This window comes from Drosophila teissieri, chromosome X (assembly GCF_016746235.2).
Source record: "Drosophila teissieri strain GT53w chromosome X, Prin_Dtei_1.1, whole genome shotgun sequence".
NCBI classification, from domain to species: domain Eukaryota; kingdom Metazoa; phylum Arthropoda; class Insecta; order Diptera; family Drosophilidae; genus Drosophila; species Drosophila teissieri.
Window position 1 is genome coordinate 8,184,342 of NC_053034.1, and position 23,978 is coordinate 8,208,319.

General features: G+C 35.6%; 1 protein-coding gene and 1 long non-coding RNA gene across 6 annotated transcripts; one reads left to right on the top strand and one right to left on the bottom strand.

Moving 5' to 3' along the window:
* Positions 1–475: 475 nt before the first annotated feature.
* On the top strand, positions 476–7,090 carry LOC122624310 (protein yippee-like). 4 transcript variants are annotated; one of them, XM_043803806.1, is made up of 3 exons: positions 476–677; positions 5,250–5,588; positions 5,815–7,090. In XM_043803806.1, exon 3 carries the CDS (start codon positions 5,913–5,915, stop codon positions 6,255–6,257), a length of 345 nt encoding a protein of 114 aa, XP_043659741.1. In that variant the 5' UTR covers positions 476–677; positions 5,250–5,588; positions 5,815–5,912; the 3' UTR covers positions 6,258–7,090. The 4 variants fall into 4 exon arrangements, with proteins under 4 accessions (XP_043659741.1, XP_043659740.1, XP_043659742.1 ...); XM_043803805.1 differs by lacking the exon at positions 476–677 and adding an exon at positions 3,054–3,433; XM_043803807.1 differs by lacking the exon at positions 476–677 and adding an exon at positions 3,944–4,647.
* A 1,133-nt stretch (positions 7,091–8,223) lies between these two features.
* On the bottom strand, positions 8,224–9,106 carry LOC122624311. Of its 2 annotated transcripts, none has more exons than XR_006326458.1 (2): positions 8,974–9,106; positions 8,224–8,911 (listed from the first exon to the last, which is right to left on the bottom strand). It is a non-coding gene; the product is annotated as an uncharacterized LOC122624311 (long non-coding RNA). The 2 variants fall into 2 exon arrangements; XR_006326459.1 differs by having other exon boundaries at positions 8,977–9,098.
* Between the last annotated feature and the right edge of the window lie 14,872 nt (positions 9,107–23,978).

Genomic DNA, 23,978 nt, shown 5'->3' on the forward strand with positions numbered 1-23,978 from the left:
AAAATATTTACCATAAACAAGTATTCAAGAAAAAATGTATTTAGTGGTCACTCTAATGATTTGATTCAATAGTCTGGCATCACCATTCCAACAGCTTACATTTTTTTGGATATTGTTTTTGAACGTACCATTAAAAACTACATTTTTTAATAGCAACTATTAATTCCAATGAATATAATTTTTAAAAACGTATTTAAGCTGGTAAGATTATGATTAAAAATACGGTGTGTTGACATGGACAAACTATGAGGACATGTTGACTGTTATGATTCTGGTGTTTTTCTTTAAATTTGTTAAATGCCTTTCTCATTCTTTTGTTTCAAAGTTTAGCAATTAGATGTACTGCATTTTTTCGTATCGCACAAAGCTTGAACCCGCGCAACGTTCAAATCTGCCGTTACCGAATATTTTTCGCAACCGCCACGCCTGGTCACACTGCTTGAAGCAGCACAACAACAAATTCCAATTGGAAATAGAAACGAAACAATGCAGATTGCTGCATTATTATACAAGTGAAGAAGAAGAGAGTGCCATTTTCGGCTGCTATTTTTGCCCGTCTCTGAGCCTGTGTGTGTGTGTGTGTGTGTCGCGTGTGTGCTCTGCGCTGAGGTGTTTGTTGGCGAACGACAGCGAAAGGCGACAAGCAAACAAACAAACAAACAAGCAACACACAGGACGTAAGTGCTTGCAACATCTACCCAAGTTTGTCACCCACTCGTGCCCTCTCTGTCGCACCTGCAGGCGAAACGCAGTTGCGAAAAAACAACAGTGTTTCCCCATGTTTGTGTTTGTGTGTATAGATAGCTGTCAATTTTTTTCGCTCTGCATATTTTCTATTTTGTTTTGTTATATCTTCTATTTTGCTTGGCTCTGCGTGTGTGTGTGTAGGTGTCTTAGCAAATTGCGCCTTTCAGTTGGGAAAACTCTGCAAAAAATAGAAACAGAAAGCTTGCCTTAAAGTTCATTCCTCACACACACAGCTGACTTTGTTGTGGAAAAAGGGAGAGAAGAAGAGAAGGATTTTCTGCTTTTTGTTTGTTGCACACACACACATGCGAACAAGCAGCTGTGGCGCGCATGTGTATGTGCTTGTGTATTTTTGTTTACCTCTCTCACACTCTCACTCACTCTCTTCTCCACTGTTTTGCCCTCTGCCAGCGTCGCGGTTGCCAGCGGCGTCGCAACGCAATAAATTTCATGTTATTTCTGATAAGAAAACCAACCGCAATCGGTCTATATGTTTATATATACAACTGATCCTTAGCTATTGACCCTAAACAGCGGTGCGAGCAAGATGGCAATATCCCAAAGAAGCAGAGGCATAAAACAACAACAATGTTGGGTCGTTGCTCCTCTTTTTGCTTCTTCGCTTTCATCTTCTGCTCCTTTTGTTTTTGTTAAGTTCTTTTGGATACTCCGAAAAGTGTATACCCTACGTTTTAGCTTAATAAAGAAGACAACAACATTTAATTTCTAAATTTTAATTTAATGCTACCTGAACTATATGGTTAGTTTTTCATGTCAATTTTGCGTTATATTAAATGGGAATTTGGATTAATCTTAAAACAATCTATTCAATTTATGTTTTTCGATTTTTTTTGCTAATAACATGTTTTTTAATAAAACTAATAGACCAGCTTATACTCTACATTCTGGTCAAATAAAAACAAAAAGCAAGCGGAGAGAAACAACGCAAAAGTTGACTTTTCGGTTAAGAAGAAGAAGCCGCAGACGAAGAACAAACAGTAAACAATAAACAATAATCGGTCGCAAATGAAGTTCAGAGATTGTGGCAAATAATAATTACGGCACAATTAATGCGTATTTCAACCTAGAATGACAACAACAAAGCAAACAGCTGATGGTGCAGATTAATTTAGCTGTTTTTATTTCGATGGTTTTCATCTGTTGCAAGCGCAGTACCGTTAGCTTTTTTGTTGCTTTCGACACGCGACGTCGCTGCCGCAGTCGACGTAGCTGTTTGCGTTGGCATACAATCGCGATACCGTTACACGCTGCCGCTTGTTGCTGTTGTGTTTGCCAGCACTTTTGGCACGCACAGTGGCGGTCAATAAAATACGACCCCCTTTGATTCTGTTTGGAGTCCGTTAAACCATATGTACAGTTATATACGGTTATAGCGACTTTCAAGGGACCGACGATTTTACGTCGTTATATCCGGAGAACGGACTAAGATAAAGGAGAAAAAACACATTTTTTGTTGTTTATTTTATGGTTGCCATGTTCGTAATATGTTTTAACATAAAATAAATAAATTTTTAATCAAACAAAAAATGTAATAAATTTAATTTAATAACATGGGTTTTTCATAAGAACAAAGCTAAAAAACTATAAATATAACGGGACATCTCATGGAATATCTCATGAGGTCTGCACACGAACGCCGTAAACATTTTTGTGACGTCGGTCACTGATATTTACATATATTTCGAACAGAGTCGTTTGATGCCTTAATTTATTATTTATTTGCTGTATTATTTTTAATATATTTATTATTATTATTATTATTTTGCTGTATTTTTTATTTTGCACGTCGCAATATCCAATTGAATAATAAAAAATATCGTCTATATAAGCGGTTTGTCGCTAAAAGCGGAGACGTACTAACCGGCGGTCCTTTCATATAACTTTGTATGGGGACTGGTTGGCCATCGAGTTTCCGGCGCAATAACCGGACTGACGCTATAAGCGAAGTCGTTATAAGCGGATTCTACTGTATGTATGTAATAAGCCTGAATGTCTTTTTAATATATTTCTTGGTTGTTTTTACGTTTGTGGCCTGTATCGTGCCGCATAAACTTAGTTGTAAGATGTAGGCAAATGGCAAAAGTCTTTCCAGGATTGGAAAGAGATGGCGATAGAGTGCGAGGAGGTAGAGAGTGTAATAAGAATAACACGGTTAACAGTTCTAACGGCATGTGCAGTTTGCACTCACCTTGCCTATTTTCATTTCCCTCCCACCTCCCCATGACCACCTTGTTTGCCCCTTCTTTATTCTTGTCTTGATTGCAACTGTAAATTGCACGTAATTTGTTTGTTCATTGAGCACGCATTATGCGTTTCGTTCAATTGTTGCTTTCTTGAGCTTTTCTAGTTTGTTTTCTTCTTGTATTTTGTCCTTTATCGCCGACTTTGCTGCCACCTGCTGCGTCGCAGTCGACGTTGCTGCCGGCGTCGGCAGCGCGACTCTGTCTCAGATTTTTTGTTTTGTACCAAAAGCAGCGTCATTTGCCATCCGCATTTCGCGCTGCGCGCTTTGCTTTCCGCTTGTCCGCTTTGTTGTCGTGCGAAAAGAAGAAGCAGAGTGGCCAAGAAGTAAACAAAATAGCCAAAGTAAAGGTGCAACAATTGAATAGAAATCCGTTTGTTTCGCTCGAAATAATTGCGAAAAGCGAGCCAAAGAAATCGCCAAGTGAGTGAGACATTAACAACATTTTGTGTTCCTTTTTTTTATCTACTTTTTTTCTGTGTGGTTCAGTGAACTTCTTGTTACTTTATATTAAATAAAGTTGCCCCGGCAAAAGTGCTAATTAATTAACTAATTGAACAGAAGGGCGCAATTTGGATTTCTTTGTTGTCTGCGTTTCGAGTGCATTTCCCTTTTGCACACATTCTCTCTCTCTCACTGCCTTCTCTCCTGCTCCCGCTGCCTCTCCTTCGTGCGGTCTTTGTTCTGCCCGTTCGCTCCTTTTGCATTTTCTTTGTTCAAGCCAGCGGCGCAGCGTCGCAGTCGACGGTGGCAGCGGCAGCGGCAGCCGATTTGCATTTGGAGATTGAGCAGAAGGCGGCGTTGTGATAAAGAAGTCTGTGCAGCAGGGGGGCGGATAAAGGAGTGGGTGCAGCGGGCGACGGCGCCTAATTACCCATTACCTTTTTGCTGAGTAATTTGCCGTCGATTTCATAAACAAGTCAAAAACAGGACAACAAACCAGCAGAGGGCAAAATCGAAAGGCTGATAGATTAACTTATATTTTAGTGACTTTTGTTACAGAAAATATTGAAAAAAAACCTTATAATGTGTTTATGTTAAATAAACATATTTTGTGATGTTAACAACCCTTTTTACACTTGATCACTACCAAGTAGTTAGAAAGTCAGCCACCACTGTACCGCCCACTTAGTCGTACCTGCCAGTATCTACATACATACGCACGTATGTATGTGTTTATTCGGTCATTGTCTGCGTCCGACTTCCTCATACCAAAACCCCTTGCTATTCCAATATACCGCTTATCAATCGGTAAACATCGACGCGGTCAGTGAATAACAATTAACGACTTTGACAGGAGTTAGGAGGAACAAAGAACACATCAAAGGCGCGCATCTGGCATGAATAATAGATGGGAATGCGAATCCGGGCATTATTCATGGGCATCCGCATCCATTCACGGCTTCCCCGAGATCTGTCCCATTTAAATGGAGCCCTACCTGGTCCCCAAACCGACTCATACTCAATTCCGGCTTCGGTGTTTACCGCATAACGTAGCTACGCCTATTAATCATTTAGCACCCGAAGGCGCTAATAGAAAGAGTGTTCTCCTCGGTGGACGGTGCTTCACTGGCTTCTCCAGATCCATCTTGTGGATGTAGAACCACAGCTAAGATGCAGTTCTTCAATATCCAAGGGTATGTTTGCATTGCGAGATATATCCATTCGTTCTGTAAAGATGAACTTCTATATATTGAGATCCATAAATATATGAAGCATTTTGAATACCAAATATATATTAGTTGTGCTATTGTTATAGCCGTTGGATCTTAACCTACATCGCCCTGAGATAGTTCCTCTCGAGTACAGGGTACACTTCGGTTTGGCAAACTGGACTGTATATTTCGCTAGCTCATTTTTGTTGCGCTTTGTTTGGTTTCCGGGGCGGCAATTATCCATGTGTGTGTGTGTGTGTGGGTTGCCCGCTGGAACTACCAACGCCGGGGGCAAGGAGATTGCAAATGGAAATCAATAATGGAAAGGCCCCTGCCATATCTGCTAGCCATTGCCATAGCCGAAGCCGTAGCCAAAGCCACATAGCCTATATTATAGCCCACTCTCTTACGCTTGTTCTGTTCTGTGCTGTGCTGTTCTGTTGTTTCTCTGCGCTGCGCTGCTCTGCTTTTCCTTGGCTCGAATTCAGCTTTTTGCATAACAGATATAACAAACAAACAAACAAAACAAACAAACAAAACAAACACATGCATTATTAATTTCGCCTTTTGTTTTCCACTTGCAGTTTTCTTTGGCAGGAAATCTGATATAGCCGGGGATCGGAATCGAAATTGGAATCAGAATCAGAATCGGAATCGACATCGAAATCGGAATTGAAATCAGATATATTTGGATTAAGAATCGCACGAGGCAAGTGACTGTAATCGCAGAAATCATTGTTCAATGACAGCAGCCGCGGCAGTTTTTACCGCTGCTGCTTCTGCCTCTGCTACTGCCGCTGGCCACGCCCCCTCCGCTTCCGCCCCCAAAACTGATCCCATTGCAGCGGAGAAAGCCAAAGTGCACAGTTAACAACGCCTCAAAGCAACCGAGACTGGAAGATTTAGTTGTGGTCCTGGTCAAGGTAAGGAGTAAACACTAGTAACGCTTAAAATCCCGAGTTTCCAATATGCCTAGGTCATATAAATAATGATCTTTAGAACCAAAACCAAGTAGGCCAGTGTATCGCAGGCACCACTTGCACCACTACAAACTTTTCGGCTTACTCTACATTATATTGTACAGTGCTTCAAGTTTAAGTGACTATTTTGATGTGAACCAATGACTAATTTGCAAATTCCTGCTTACAGAAAGAGGACCACTTTCGGGACAGACAATCGCAGGAGATTTGCAGTCTATAACGTTCGCACATAGAGGCGCTCAAGGTAACAAGGATATCAACGTCACGATGGTGAAGACGTTTCAGGCCTACCTACCGTCCACGAATCGGACATACTCATGTGTTCACTGCCGCGCCCACCTCGCGTCCCACGACGAGCTCATCTCGAAGTCGTTTCAGGGCAGCCAGGGACCGGCCTATCTGTTCAACTCGGTGGTGAACGTGGCCTGCGGCCAGACGGAGGAGCGGGTGCTGCTAACCGGCCTCCATGCGGTGGCGGACATCTACTGCGAGTGCTGCAAGACGCCGCTGGGCTGGAAGTATGAGCACGCCTACGAGTCCAGCCAGAAGTACAAGGAGGGCAAGTTCATCATTGAGCTGGCGCACATGATCAAGGAGAACGGCTGGGACTGAAGGGCTGTCCGTGTGATGGGCTGAAAAATCAGGAGCACACCCGTAACAGGATCAGGAAAACAGGAACTGCAGCAGCAGCAGCAGCAGCGGCGGCGTCGGCGGCAGCGGCGGGAAAAGCAGCGAGTTCACCACACAAAAAAAACGAAACACACACGCGGCAAATTGCAAATTGCAGACAAAGAGTGCTTACAAAATGGCTAACGTCTGGAAAAATTCGAAAGGAGAAGAAACAGAAAAAAACAAGAAGAAAAGGTCAACCGAAAAGCGAGATCGAGTTTTATCGAGTTTTAGGGTACCACACAATTATGTATATGCTATTATATAGTGCATAACTCGGCGTATCTTATAGAACAAAACAAACAAACAAATCAATCAGACACACAGATATACCGCTCATTCGATCGAAAAACACCCATTATATAGAAAGCTTGATTAGGCTTGGGAAGGATCTCTGCGCTGGCCGCCATCTAGGATTTCCGCACTTTCATTTCGTTTACCATTACCCATTTATACCACTTTGTTTTCCTTTTACCATTTTGCGTTGCAAGTTGATTCAATTATGTGTACTTTCTGTGCAAAATCTGCCTTAATTCGATGATTTCAAATATTAAACTGGCGAAAGCCACACGCAAAACAGAACTTGCACTGCCAATAAATGAGAGAAATGTTTAGCATCCAAAAATAACACAGCGACAGCAGGAACCATTTGATGAAACACATGCGAAATCAAAAATGAGGAAAACAAATTGATAACACTCACCGACATAGACAAACATACACACTCAAACATTTTTTAACGTAGTAGTTATATTTAATAAAATTATTACAATTAATTATTTAATGCAATTTAGCTTGAAACAAACAAAAAACACACGAAAAAGCGAGATAAACTTAAACTACAAATTTGTCAATGTGCAAGCGTAAAGAACAACAGAAATATGAAGACGGCAAGGTGCGCGTCCCCGCCGCCAGGTGGCCTTCAGGTGATGTCCACCGAATGCCACTTGACACGCGGGAACGATGCACCGGTGTGCGGGGGGAAAAGGGGGTGGGAAATGAAAGAAATTATATGAAATACAAGCATATGACATGCCTAACTTTAGAAAGAAAATAAATATACACTATATATATGCATATATATATGTATATTTATATAAGAGAGAAATGCGTATTTATGTCGCAAAATATCGTACATTAATCAAATCGAAGAAAAGCTGGAGCTGAGCAAGAAAATAAATATATGTATAATGATGATGAAAAAGCAGAGCATATTTTTAAAGCAAAATGGATTATGAAATATGAATATGCAAGAAATAACTGCCAAGAACTATTTAAGTTAAATGATGTTCTCTAAGTAGTTATATAAATGTATCTGATGAATATATTTTGTGGTAGCATTAAAATTAACTAAAATAAAAGGAGAAACAAGTAAACAGAATACAACAACAGAGTTCAATAAAAACAAATTCAAGAAATCAAATCCCTTTCAAGAAATCAAATCCATTGAAATTGCTGAATACCTATTTGTGTCCTGAATTTCATCCTTTTAAGCAATTGGCCGTACTTAATCTCGATCTATACATATATATATGTACATATATGTATATATATCTTTCCAACTTAAAACCTAGTTTTATCAAAGCTTTGAGCTTTGTTCGACCATTTAGGCATTGACTACTGTACTCCATGCATGTGATGCACCATGAAACGAAACACAAATTTTGAAAAACGGAATTCATACAAAAACGAAAAACCAACTGATGTTAGTATTTACATACATACATGCCACTATACATACTTGCATACATACATACTAAAACGAGACCACCTTTACATTAAAAAAGAAATAAAATACAAAAATCATACAAACATTAAAACACATCCAAATACAGTCAGCGACATGCAGCCGATTAAGATGTATTAAAATCTCAATTCAAGATTGCAATAAAGCGCATTTTTAGCTCAATTAACTGATGTTTTCATTCTTTGGGGGGCACCCCATTTTATTTGTGTACATTTGGAGAGACAGTGTATTTGCTACAACATTCGGTGTTTTTCAGTGTTATCAAATTATATAAAATGCATACAGTTGTTGTGTCCCATTCAATTTCAAATTCTGCATAAATGAAGTATTAGCTTCAGTGTTGTCAGTGTGAGTAGTTCATTTCTGCATTATTATATTCAATTGGTTTGCGGTAAAAACAATAAGGAAATGTGTGTGAATTGGCAAGACTAATTGTAAACCGCTTACGCTTAACGTTTAAAGTGTAAAGTGTAACGTGTAAAGTGTAACGTATGTAATGTGTAACGACGAACGATCCATTAGCAGCCGATCACGCTGTGGATAAAAAGTTGTGTGTGTACATAGTTTACAGCAAATCAGCAGCATGTTGAGGTGCTACTTTCACTTCTTCTCGTGGTAGCACCTTGTGGACGACAGATAGTCCAGTGATGTGGTTTACTTGCAGCTGGATGGATGGATTTGCCCCCCCAAACTGGACCGCCTGGTGACCATTGTTGAACCAACGCCGGCAGCTGTATTCATGAGTGTTGATATCTCCCGTCCATGAGGAGAATCGACGCCCTGTCGTCATCAACATCGACTTGTGGCTTCGATTCTCCGGATTCGGGCGAGGAATCATGCCCAACTGTATCTGTAACGAGGTGTACGCCCTTTGTGGCGGTGACTGTACTTCTTATGTATTTTCATACTCACTACATTTTTACATTGAGAATTTAGATTTGTTTTTTGTTACTTGTTCCAGAAATATGACCAGCTGGTTGCCCGTGTCGAAACCAAATGAAATTTCTGTAGCCTGTAGGTATAATTACAACTTTTTCTTCCAAAAAAGCAATGACAGTTAAGTTCTCGGCCAACTTGATGTAGTTTTTCAGTTTTCGGGTTGTTTTCTGTTGAGTTCATCTAGTCACCTTTGAAAATGGATAGTTGGGCATTCATTTATTGAAATAACTGCGAAAAGGAGGCGACTGTCACAACGTTCTTATTGCATTCAAAGCGGCGGCCATTGAGGGTATAAAAATGCCCCACTAATCCTTCATTCCGTTTCCTTTATTTCCACTCGAAAAGGGAAAGAAAAATTGACATGTGAGGGACAGGAGGACAGCCTACATACATAGGGAAAACCCTTCTGTGTGAGACCTTCATTTCTTTTTCGTTCCCCTCAACCAATTCTGACGTGGGTCAATTTAATTTGAAGAGATTGTAAAGCTGAAATGGCTGTAACTGTCACACGCCCAACCAAACTGGAAAGGCGGGCCCCATTGTCTTGTCCATTTTTTTCCTTTTTTTTTTGGGATACGAAGAGTCACCCACACACAAACATCAACATCTCTGGAGGTGTTAAAGGGAAAGCCCCTTTTCCTCCCCCATTGAGATTGAGCGAAGGGTCTGGCGTTTGATATTTTGCTCAAACCATTTGTGCTCCTGTCAGCAGTTTCATTACTTTCCATTTTTTCATTTGAGTGGCTGGCAGCATGAAATTCTGATGTCTTGATTGTAGGGCTCAGCACGAAATTGAAATTGAATATTAAACCAAAGTAGGCTCAACAGTTGACTCCTCGAAGCAATTACATAGTTAGTTTTCATTGGAAAAGAGCTGATCAAGAGCTGATACTTCGAGCATTGTGTCAACACTGCGAATGAGTGATATTGCATCCTACAGCTCACATATGTAAGTTTGGTTCATAACGAAGCATGAATAATCCGTTGTAAAAGTTAATACCCCGTTTACCCTCTTGGAGCTCGGCACAACAATGGCCATGGAGGCCACAGTCATTACCACTGATGATGTCCCTCCCCGTACACAAACTTCTGATTTACATGACCCTCTGGGAAAAAAGAAGGGATGCAAAACTACAGACCGGAGTTGGCTTCCAAGAACTTTTTCGGCCAGACAGCCAACTAATGAATGATGCAACAATAAGGCATCGCACTGGCCAAGTCCGCAAAAGTCGACTCTCAAGTGGGGAAAATGGGGGGCAGGGGGAAAACTGCAGGGAAATGTTGGTTTTTCGAGGGAGAAACATTTCCTGGTCTCGTTTGCTTCGTTTGGCGTGTCCCCCTTTTGGGTTTGTAAGCATTTAATTAATATTGAAAGCGACACATAAAAGGCTTAAATGCCCAGATCCCTCACAGATGCACACATGGCAGCCACGTCCTAGGCCCACAGCCCAGTTCCCGATACACACTCAATCCGTGGAGTGCAGCCGGAGTGCAGCATCCAGTGAGTCCGGGCCAATCATTTTTTCCAGCACCATGTCAACGCAACACACATGAACCGGCTGAACTGGCTGACTAGCAGAGTGACTGGTTAGCTAGAAGGAATCGTAGAGCGGTCGATGCACTGAAAGAAATACAATTTGTTTTGTTAACTTCTTAACTTGTTAACTTTTATCTTCTTGACTGGAGGAAAGAACTCCTGCGCCCAAAAGTATGCAGCGCACGTAAGCGTCAGCTTTGAGGCCTTTAGATTACTTTGGTTCCTCCCATTTCTGGCAGTGTTCATTGGGAATGCAAGGCGCAGAGTGGGGCAGGCTGGACTGCAAGGCGCAAAAGTTGCCTGGGACCTTGTCCTGTCATCACTTCAGCAGTCTAATGGGCGCGTCAGTGCTCGCCGAGCGTTCCGTTCCGTTTCGTAGCAGTTAGTTGACAGCGAGTGTCCCGGCATATCCAAAGCCCCCACTTTTTTCGGCCTTCTGCCATGGATGGCAGTCAGTCGCTTCTGTCATATTCACTGTCCCCATCATTCAGCCGTCTCTTCAGTCCGCCACATACACTCGCACACACAGTCACACTCGCACACACACAGTCACCCTAGCACGCCAGCTGAAAGGGGAGCCCACAGTGGCTCAATCATCGTTGATACGCCCAAAAAACACCCACCCCCCTTTTTCTGAAGGGGGCTCACCACCACCACCCCCCACGGAGCACTTGTGATGCGCTTTTTGGCCCCTCCGGCTTTGTGAACTGACTCTGGCCCATTTGTTTCCGCCAGCACTTCCCACTTCTCGCATTCCTCAGCGATTCATGGCTTGGCGGTCGAGAATCGACGGGGCGAGCGCTGTGAATTGAGTTTTAAAGGGTGGCGACACTTGGATGCGACCAACAGAGCTTACTGAACTGGAACATATTTCACTTCAAATGACCAAAAATGGGTCGAGCCCCAGTGTCGCAAATGGAAATGCACAATTGTTTAATTGTTTAAAAGGCATTTGTGTGAAGTTTTCCATGTTTTGTACGAAATGAAATCCATTTCATTAGCTTGTTTGTCTATTTATCATACTCTAAAATCTTTCGTCGCTTTATTTTGCGTCTTTTTCGATCTCAGTTCCTCAGATCGAAGAGTGCATTTTTGGCCCAAGGGTCGCCGTTCGTGATGCTCTCTAAAATTTGTTTCGCCCTTCGGCGGCTTTTATCTAAGTATGTGAAAAAGCGCATTGCGACGTTGGCTGGCGATGTGCCCAAAAAAAAAGAGTCAACCCATCATGTAAACCCAACTACCAACCCCCCATTCAGTTTGCCCCATTCCAAGTGCCATAAAGTGACGAATCCATCAACGGCTCGCCTCGGATGTGAAATGATGCAAGGCGTGCGCAATTTGTCTCGCCTGAAACGAAACGGAACCTGAATGATATGAAACGCAGCGGTAAAGGGGGGATTTCCTGGTAATTCCTAGAAATTGTTGGCCAAATTTTCGCATTTTTTTAAGGGGTAAAATTTGCAAAAAATGTGAAAAAAATAGAAGTTCAATCTTTGAACACAGTTCGATTGGAAATTAAAATACGAGCTCAACGAGGTATAACATTCCATATTTGGACCACTATTTCGAATGCTGTGATAAAAATAGTGAAAATAAAGTTCGCAAAAAAACAGAAAAACGAATTTTGGCAAAAATTCAATATTTACGATTGGTATTTTCGGTATAACTTGGCCAAAAATGATCAGAAAGCTAAAATAGTTACAGTGTTTTACTCCTAATTACCCATACTAACCAAACATTTAACTTTTGGACCGCCTTTGTCAAAATAATTTTTGGCCAAATTTTCGCATTTTTTGTAAGGGGTACCATCATCAAAATTTGCAAAAATTTAAAAAAAAAAAATTGGTAAATTGGTAAATTTGGTAAACACAGTTCGATTAGAAATTTAATTACGAATTCAACGAGGTATAACATTCCATATTTGGACCACTATTTCGAATGCTGTGATAAAAATAGTGAAAATAAAGTTCGCAAAAAAGCAGAAAAACGATTTTCGGCAAAAATGCAACATTTACGATTGGTATTTTCGGTATAACTTGGCCAAAAATGATCAGAAAGCTAAAATAGTTACAGTTTTTTACTCCTAATTACCCATACTAACCAAACATTTAACTTTTGGACCGCCTTTGTCAAAATAATTTTTGGCCAAATTTTCGCATTTTTTGTAAGGGGTACCATCATCAAAATTTGCAAAAATTAAAAAAAAAAAAAATTGGTAAATTGGTAAATTTGGTAAACACAGTTCGATTAGAAATTTAATTACGAATTCAACGAGGTATAACATTCCATATTTGGACCACTATTTCGAATGCTGTGATAAAAATAGTGAAAATAAAGTTCGCAAAAAAGCAGAAAAACGATTTTCGGCAAAAATGCAATATTTACGATTGGTATTTTCGGTATAACTTGGCCAAAAATGATCAGAAAGCTAAAATAGTTACAGTTATTTACTCCTAATTACCCATACTAACCAAACATTTAACTTTTGGACCGCCTTTGTCAAAATAATTTTTGGCCAAATTTTCGCATTTTTTGTAAGGGGAAAAACGATTTTCGGCAAAAATGCAATATTTACGATTGGTATTTTCGGTATAACTTGGCCAAAAATGATCAGAAAGCTAAAATAGTTACAGTTTTTTACTCCTAATTACCCATACTAACCAAACATTTAACTTTTGGACCGCCTTTGTCAAAATAATTTTTGGCCAAATTTTCGCATTTTTTGTAAGGGGTACCATCATCAAAATTTGCAAAAATTAAAAAAAAAAAAATTGGTAAATTGGTAAATTTGGTAAACACAGTTCGATTAGAAATTTAATTACGAATTCAACGAGGTATAACATTCCATATTTGGACCACTATTTCGAATGCTGTGATAAAAATAGTGAAAATAAAGTTCGCAAAAAAGCAGAAAAACGATTTTCGGCAAAAATGCAATATTTACGATTGGTATTTTCGGTATAACTTGGCCAAAAATGATCAGAAAGCTAAAATAGTTACAGTTTTTTACTCCTAATTACCCATACTAACCAAACATTTAACTTTTGGACCGCCTTTGTCAAAATAATTTTTGGCCAAATTTTCGCATTTTTTGTAAGGGGTACCATCATCAAAATTTGCAAAAATTTAAAAAAAAAAAAATTGGTAAATTGGTAAATTTGGTAAACACAGTTCGATTAGAAATTTAATAACGAATTCAACGAGGTATAACATTCCATATTTGGACCACTATTTCGAATGCTGTGATAAAAATAGTGAAAATAAAGTTCGCAAAAAAGCAGAAAAACGATTTTCGGCAAAAATGCAATATTTACGATTGGTATTTTCGGTATAACTTGGCCAAAAATGATCAGAAAGCTAAAATAGTTACAGTTTTTTACTCCTAATTACCCATACTAACCAAACATTTAACTTTTGGACCGCCTTTGTCAAAATAATTTTTGGCCAAATTTTCGCATTTTTTGTAAGGGGTACCATCATCAAAATTTGCAAAAATTAAAAAAAAAAAAAATTGGTAAATTGGTAAATTTGGTAAACACAGTTCGATTAGAAATTTAATTACGAATTCAACGAGGTATAACATTCCATATTTGCACCACTATTTCGAATGCTGTGATAAAAATAGTGAAAATAAAGTTCGCAAAAAAGCAGAAAAACGATTTTCGGCAAAAATGCAATATTTACGATTGGTATTTTCGGTATAACTTGGCCAAAAATGATCAGAAAGCTAAAATAGTTACAGTTTTTTACTCCTAATTACCCATACTAACCAAACATTTAACTTTTGGACCGCCTTTGTCAAAATAATTTTTGGCCAAATTTTCGCATTTTTTGTAAGGGGTACCATCATCAAAATTTGCAAAAATTTAAAAAAAAAAAAATTGGTAAATTGGTAAATTTGGTAAACACAGTTCGATTAGAAATTTAATTACGAATTCAACGAGGTATAACATTCCATATTTGGACCACTATTTCGAATGCTGTGATAAAAATAGTGAAAATAAAGTTCGCAAAAAAGCAGAAAAACGATTTTCGGCAAAAATGCAACATTTACGATTGGTATTTTCGGTATAACTTGGCCAAAAATGATCAGAAAGCTAAAATAGTTACAGTTTTTTACTCCTAATTACCCATACTAACCAAACATTTAACTTTTGGACCGCCTTTGTCAAAATAATTTTTGGCCAAATTTTCGCATTTTTTGTAAGGGGTACCATCATCAAAATTTGCAAAAATTAAAAAAAAAAAAATTGGTAAATTGGTAAATTTGGTAAACACAGTTCGATTAGAAATTTAATTACGAATTCAACGAGGTATAACATTCCATATTTGGACCACTATTTCGAATGCTGTGATAAAAATAGTGAAAATAAAGTTCGCAAAAAAGCAGAAAAACGATTTTCGGCAAAAATGCAATATTTACGATTGGTATTTTCGGTATAACTTGGCCAAAAATGATCAGAAAGCTAAAATAGTTACAGTTATTTACTCCTAATTACCCATACTAACCAAACATTTAACTTTTGGACCGCCTTTGTCAAAATAATTTTTGGCCAAATTTTCGCATTTTTTGTAAGGGGAAAAACGATTTTCGGCAAAAATGCAATATTTACGATTGGTATTTTCGGTATAACTTGGCCAAAAATGATCAGAAAGCTAAAATAGTTACAGTTTTTTACTCCTAATTACCCATACTAACCAAACATTTAACTTTTGGACCGCCTTTGTCAAAATAATTTTTGGCCAAATTTTCGCATTTTTTGTAAGGGGTACCATCATCAAAATTTGCAAAAATTAAAAAAAAAAAAAATTGGTAAATTGGTAAATTTGGTAAACACAGTTCGATTAGAAATTTAATTACGAATTCAACGAGGTATAACATTCCATATTTGGACCACTATTTCGAATGCTGTGATAAAAATAGTGAAAATAAAGTTCGCAAAAAAGCAGAAAAACGATTTTCGGCAAAAATGCAATATTTACGATTGGTATTTTCGGTATAACTTGGCCAAAAATGATCAGAAAGCTAAAATAGTTACAGTTTTTTACTCCTAATTACCCATACTAACCAAACATTTAACTTTTGGACCGCCTTTGTCAAAATAATTTTTGGCCAAATTTTCGCATTTTTTGTAAGGGGTACCATCATCAAAATTTGCAAAAATTTAAAAAAAAAAAATTGGTAAATTGGTAAATTTGGTAAACACAGTTCGATTAGAAATTTAATAACGAATTCAACGAGGTATAACATTCCATATTTGGACCACTATTTCGAATGCTGTGATAAAAATAGTGAAAATAAAGTTCGCAAAAAAGCAGAAAAACGATTTTCGGCAAAAATGCAATATTTACGATTGGTATTTTCGGTATAACTTGGCCAAAAATGATCAGAAAGCTAAAATAGTTACAGTTTTTTACTCCTAATTACCCATACTAACCAAACATTTAACTTTTGGACCGCCTTTGTCAAAATAATTTTTGGCCAAATTTTCGCATTTTTTGTAAGGGGTACCATCATCAAAATTTGCAAAAATTAAAAAAAAAAAAAATTGGTAAATTGGTAAATTTGGTAAACACAGTTCGATTAGAAATTTAATTACGAATTCAACGAGGTATAACATTCCATATTTGCACCACTATTTCGAATGCTGTGATAAAAATAGTGAAAATAAAGTTCGCAAAAAAGCAGAAAAACGATTTTCGGCAAAAATGCAATATTTACGATTGGTATTTTCGGTATAACTTGGCCAAAAATGATCAGAAAGCTAAAATAGTTACAGTTTTTTACTCCTAATTACCCATACTAACCAAACATTTAACTTTTGGACCGCCTTTGTCAAAATAATTTTTGGCCAAATTTTCGCATTTTTTGTAAGGGGTACCATCATCAAAATTTGCAAAAATTTAAAAAAAAAAAAATTGGTAAATTGGTAAATTTGGTAAACACAGTTCGATTAGAAATTTAATTACGAATTCAACGAGGTATAACATTCCATATTTGGACCACTATTTCGAATGCTGTGATAAAAATAGTGAAAATAAAGTTCGCAAAAAAGCAGAAAAACGATTTTCGGCAAAAATGCAATATTTACGATTGGTATTTTCGGTATAACTTGGCCAAAAATGATCAGAAAGCTAAAATAGTTACAGTTTTTTACTCCTAATTACCCATACTAACCAAACATTTAACTTTTGGACCGCCTTTGTCAAAATAATTTTTGGCCAAATTTTCGCATTTTTTGTAAGGGGAAAAACGATTTTCGGCAAAAATGCAATATTTACGATTGGTATTTTCGGTATAACTTGGCCAAAAATGATCAGAAAGCTAAAATAGTTACAGTTTTTTACTCCTAATTACCCATACTAACCAAACATTTAACTTTTGGACCGCCTTTGTCAAAATAATTTTTGGCCAAATTTTCGCATTTTTTGTAAGGGGTACCATCATCAAAATTTGCAAAAATTTAAAAAAAAAAAAATTGGTAAATTTGGTAAACACAGTTCGATTAGAAATTTAATTACGAATTCAACGAGGTATAACATTCCATATTTGGACCACTATTTCGAATGCTGTGATAAAAATAGTGAAAATAAAGTTCGCAAAAAAGCAGAAAAACGATTTTCGGCAAAAATGCAATATTTACGATTGGTATTTTCGGTATAACTTGGCCAAAAATGATCAGAAAGCTAAAATAGTTACAGTTTTTTACTCCTAATTACCCATACTAACCAAACATTTAACTTTTGGACCGCCTTTGTCAAAATAATTTTTGGCCAAATTTTCGCATTTTTTGTAAGGGGTACCATCATCAAAATTTGCAAAAATTTAAAAAAAAAAAAATTGGTAAATTGGTAAATTTGGTAAACACAGTTCGATTAGAAATTTAATTACGAATTCAACGAGGTATAACATTCCATATTTGGACCACTATTTCGAATGCTGTGATAAAAATAGTGAAAATAAAGTTCGCAAAAAAGCAGAAAAACGATTTTCGGCAAAAATGCAATATTTACGATTGGTATTTTCGGTATAACTTGGCCAAAAATGATCAGAAAGCTAAAATAGTTACAGTTTTTTACTCCTAATTACCCATACTAACCAAACATTTAACTTTTGGACCGCCTTTGTCAAAATAATTTTTGGCCAAATTTTCGCATTTTTTGTAAGGGGTACCATCATCAAAATTTGCAAAAATTTAAAAAAAAAAAATTGGTAAATTGGTAAATTTGGTAAACACAGTTCGATTAGAAATTTAATTACGAATTCAACGAGGTATAACATTCCATATTTGGACCACTATTTCGAATGCTGTGATAAAAATAGTGAAAATAAAGTTCGCAAAAAAGCAGAAAAACGATTTTCGGCAAAAATGCAATATTTACGATTGGTATTTTCGGTATAACTTGGCCAAAAATGATCAGAAAGCTAAAATAGTTACAGTTTTTTACTCCTAATTACCCATACTAACCAAACATTTAACTTTTGGACCGCCTTTGTCAAAATAATTTTTGGCCAAATTTTCGCATTTTTTGTAAGGGGTACCATCATCAAAATTTGCAAAAATTTAAAAAAAAAAATTGGTAAATTGGTAAATTTGGTAAACACAGTTCGATTAGAAATTTAATTACGAATTCAACGAGGTATAACATTCCATATTTGGACCACTATTTCGAATGCTGTGATAAAAATAGTGAAAATAAAGTTCGCAAAAAAGCAGAAAAACGATTTTCGGCAAAAATGCAATATTTACGATTGGTATTTTCGGTATAACTTGGCCAAAAATGATCAGAAAGCTAAAATAGTTACAGTTTTTTACTCCTAATTACCCATACTAACCAAACATTTAACTTTTGGACCGCCTTTGTCAAAATAATTTTTGGCCAAATTTTCGCATTTTTTGTAAGGGGTACCATCATCAAAATTTGCAAAAATTTAAAAAAAAAAAAATTGGTAAATTGGTAAATTTGGTAAACACAGTTCGATTAGAAATTTAATTACGAATTCAACGAGGTATAACATTCCATATTTGGACCACTATTTCGAATGCTGTGATAAAAATAGTGAAAATAAAGTTCGCAAAAAAGCAGAAAAACGATTTTCGGCAAAAATGCAATATTTACGATTTGTATTTTCGGTATAACTTGGCCAAAAATGATCAGAAAGCTAAAATAGTTACAGTTTTTTACTCCTAATTACCCATACTAACCAAACATTTAACTTTTGGACCGCCTTTGTCAAAATAATTTTTGGCCAAATTTTCGCATTTTTTGTAAGGGGTACCATCATCAAAATTTGCAAAAATTAAAAAAAAAAAAAATTGGTAAATTGGTAAATTTGGTAAACACAGTTCGATTAGAAATTTAATTACGAATTCAACGAGGTATAACATTCCATATTTGCACCACTATTTCGAATGCTGTGATAAAAATAGTGAAAATAAAGTTCGCAAAAAAGCAGAAAAACGATTTTCGGCAAAAATGCAATATTTACGATTGGTATTTTCGGTATAACTTGGCCAAAAATGATCAGAAAGCTAAAATAGTTACAGTTTTTTACTCCTAATTACCCATACTAACCAAACATTTAACTTTTGGACCGCCTTTGTCAAAATAATTTTTGGCCAAATTTTCGCATTTTTTGTAAGGGGTACCATCATCAAAATTTGCAAAAATTAAAAAAAAAAAAATTGGTAAATTGGTAAATTTGGTAAACACAGTTCGATTAGAAATTTAATTACGAATTCAACGAGGTATAACATTCCATATTTGGACCACTATTTCGAATGCTGTGATAAAAATAGTGAAAATAAAGTTCGCAAAAAAGCAGAAAAACGATTTTCGGCAAAAATGCAATATTTACGATTGGTATTTTCGGTATAACTTGGCCAAAAATGATCAGAAAGCTAAAATAGTTACAGTTTTTTACACCTAATTACCCATACTAACCAAACATTTAACTTTTGGACCGCCTTTGTCAAAATAATTTTTGGCCAAATTTTCGCATTTTTTGTAAGGGGTACCATCATCAAAATTTGCAAAAATTAAAAAAAAAAAATTGGTAAATTGGTAAATTTGGTAAACACAGTTCGATTAGAAATTTAATTACGAATTCAACGAGGTATAACATTCCATATTTGGACCACTATTTCGAATGCTGTGATAAAAATAGTGAAAATAAAGTTCGCAAAAAAGCAGAAAAACGATTTTCGGCAAAAATGCAATATTTACGATTGGTATTTTCGGTATAACTTGGCCAAAAATGATCAGAAAGCTAAAATAGTTACAGTTTTTTACTCCTAATTACCCATACTAACCAAACATTTAACTTTTGGACCGCCTTTGTCAAAATAATTTTTGGCCAAATTTTCGCATTTTTTGTAAGGGGTACCATCATCAAAATTTGCAAAAATTTAAAAAAAAAAAATTGTTAAATTGGTAAATTTGGTAAACACAGTTCGATTAGAAATTTAATTACGAATTCAACGAGGTATAACATTCCATATTTGGACCACTATTTCGAATGCTGTGATAAAAATCGTGAAAATAAAGTTCGCAAAAAAGCAGAAAAACGATTTTCGGCAAAAATGCAATATTTACGATTGGTATTTTCGGTATAACTTGGCCAAAAATGATCAGAAAGCTAAAATAGTTACAGTTTTTTACTCCTAATTACCCATACTAACCAAACATTTAACTTTTGGACCGCCTTTGTCAAAATAATTTTTGGCCAAATTTTCGCATTTTTTGTAAGGGGTACCATCATCAAAATTTGCAAAAATTTAAAAAAAAAAAATTGGTAAATTGGTAAATTTGGTAAACACAGTTCGATTAGAAATTTAATTACGAATTCAACGAGGTATAACATTCCATATTTGGACCACTATTTCGAATGCTGTGATAAAAATAGTGAAAATAAAGTTCGCAAAAAAGCAGAAAAACGATTTTAGGCAAAAATGCAATATTTACGATTGGTATTTTCGGTATAACTTGGCCAAAAATGATCAGAAAGCTAAAATAGTTACAGTTTTTTACTCCTAATTACCCATACTAACCAAACATTTAACTTTTAAACCGCCTTTGTCAAAATAATTTTTGGCCAAATTTTCGCATTTTTTGTAAGGGGTACCATCATCAAAATTTGCAAAAATTTAAAAAAAAAAAAATGGTAAATTGGTAAATTTGGTAAACACAGTTCGATTAGAAATTTAATTACGAATTCAACGAGGTATAACATTCCATATTTGGACCACTATTTCGAATGCTGTGATAAAAATAGTGAAAATAAAGTTCGCAAAAAAGCAGAAAAACGATTTTCGGCAAAAATGCAATATTTACGATTGGTATTTTCGGTATAACTTGGCCAAAAATGATCAGAAAGCTAAAATAGTTACAGTTTTTTACTCCTAATTACCCATACTAACCAAACATTTAACTTCTGGACCGCCTTTGTCAAAATAATTTTTGGCCAAATTTTCGCATTTTTTGTAAGGGGTACCATCATCAAAATTTGCAAAAATTTAAAAAAAAAAAAATTGGTAAATTGGTAAATTTGGTAAACACAGTTCGATTAGAAATTTAATTACGAATTCAACGAGGTATAACATTCCATATTTGGACCACTATTTCGAATGCTGTGATAAAAATAGTGAAAATAAAGTTCGCAAAAAAGCAGAAAAACGATTTTCGGCAAAAATGCAATATTTACGATTGGTATTTTCGGTATAACTTGGCCAAAAATGATCAGAAAGCTAAAATAGTTACAGTTTTTTACTCCTAATTACCCATACTAACCAAACATTTAACTTTTGGACCGCCTTTGTCAAAATATTTTTTGGCCAAATTTTCGCATTTTTTGTAAGGGGTACCATCATCAAAATTTGCAAAAATTTTAAAAAAAAAAATTGGTAAATTGGTAAATTTGGTAAACACAGTTCGATTAGAAATTTAATTACGAATTCAACGAGGTATAACATTCCATATTTGGACCACTATTTCGAATGCTGTGATAAAAATAGTGAAAATAAAGTTCGCAAAAAAGCAGAAAAACGATTTTCGGCAAAAATGCAATATTTACGATTGGTATTTTCGGTATAACTTGGCCAAAAATGATCAGAAAGCTAAAATAGTTACAGTTTTTTACTCCTAATTACCCATACTAACCAAACATTTAACTTTTGGACCGCCTTTGTCAAAATAATTTTTGGCCAAATTTTCGCATTTTTTGTAAGGGGTACCATCATCAAAATTTGCAAAAATTTAAAATAAAAAATTGGTAAATTGGTAAATTTGGTAAACACAGTTCGATTAGAAATTTAATTACGAATTCAACGCGGTATAACATTCCATATTTGGACCACTATTTCGAATGCTGTGATAAAAATAGTGAAAATAAAGTTCGCAAAAAAGCAGAAAAACGATTTTCGGCAAAAATGCAATATTTACGATTGGTATTTTCGGTATAACTTGGCCAAAAATGATCAGAAAGCTAAAATAGTTACAGTTTTTTACTCCTAATTACCAATACTAACCAAACATTTAACTTTTGGACCGCCTTTGTCAAAATAATTTTTGGCCAAATTTTCGCATTTTTTGTAAGGGGTACCATCATCAAAATTTGCAAAAATTTAAAAAAAAAAAATTGGTAAATTGGTAAATTTGGTAAACACAGTTCGATTAGAAATTTAATTACGAATTCAACGAGGTATAAAATTCCATATTTGGACCACTATTTCGAATGCTGTGATAAAAATAGTGAAAATAAAGTTCGCAAAAAAGCAGAAAAACGATTTTCGGCAAAAATGCAATATTTACGATTGGTATTTTCGGTATAACTTGGCCAAAAATGATCAGAAAGCTAAAATAGTTACAGTTTTTTACTCCTAATTACCCATACTAACCAAACATTTAACTTTTGGACCGCCTTTGTCAAAATATTTTTTGGCCAAATTTTCGCATTTTTTGTAAGGGGTACCATCATCAAAATTTGCAAAAATTAAAAAAAAAAAAATTGGTAAATTGGTAAATTTGGTAAACACAGTTCGATTAGAAATTTAATTACGAATTCAACGAGGTATAACATTCCATATTTGGACCACTATTTCGAATGCTGTGATAAAAATAGTGAAAATAAAGTTCGCAAAAAAGCAGAAAAACGATTTTCGGCAAAAATGCAATATTTACGATTGGTATTTTCGGTATAACTTGGCCAAAAATGATCAGAAAGCTAAAATAGTTACAGTTTTTTACTCCTAATTACCCATACTAACCAAACATTTAACTTTTGGACCGCCTTTGTCAAAATATTTTTTGGCCAAATTTTCGCATTTTTTGTAAGGGGTACCATCATCAAAATTTGCAAAAATTTAAAAAAAAAAAATTGGTAAATTGGTAAATTTGGTAAACACAGTTCGATTAGAAATTTAATTACGAATTCAACGAGGTATAACATTCCATATTTGGACCACTATTTCGAATGCTGTGATAAAAATAGTGAAAATAAAGTTCGCAAAAAAGCAGAAAAACGATTTTCGGCAAAAATGCAATATTTACGATTGGTATTTTCGGTATAACTTGGCCAAAAATGATCAGAAAGCTAAAATAGTTACAGTTTTTTACTCCTAATTACCCATACTAACCAAACATTTAACTTTTGGACCGCCTTTGTCAAAATAATTTTTGGCCAAATTTTCGCATTTTTTGTAAGGGGTACCATCATCAAAATTTGCAAAAATTTAAAATAAAAAATTGGTAAATTGGTAAATTTGGTAAACACAGTTCGATTAGAAATTTAATTACGAATTCAACGAGGTATAACATTCCATATTTGGACCACTATTTCGAATGCTGTGATAAAAATAGTGAAAATAAAGTTCGCAAAAAAGCAGAAAAACGATTTTCGGCAAAAATGCAATATTTACGATTGGTATTTTCGGTATAACTTGGCCAAAAATGATCAGAAAGCTAAAATAGTTACAGTTTTTTACTCCTAATTACCCATACTAACCAAACATTTTACTTTTGGACCGCCTTTGTCAAAATAATTTTTGGCCAAATTTTCGCATTTTTTGTAAGGGGTACCATCATCAAAATTTGCAAAAATTTAAAAAAAAAAAATTGTTAAATTGGTAAATTTGGTAAACACAGTTCGATTAGAAATTTAATTACGAATTCAACGAGGTATAACATTCCATATTTGGACCACTATTTCGAATGCTGTGATAAAAATAGTGAAAATAAAGTTCGCAAAAAAGCAGAAAAACGGTTTTCGGCAAAAATGCAATATTTACGATTGGTATTTTCGGTATAACTTGGCCAAAAATGATCAGAAAGCTAAAATAGTTACAGTTTTTTACTCCTAATTACCCATACTAACCAAACATTTAACTTTTGGACCGCCTTTGTCAAAATAATTTTTGGCCAAATTTTCGCATTTTTTGTAAGG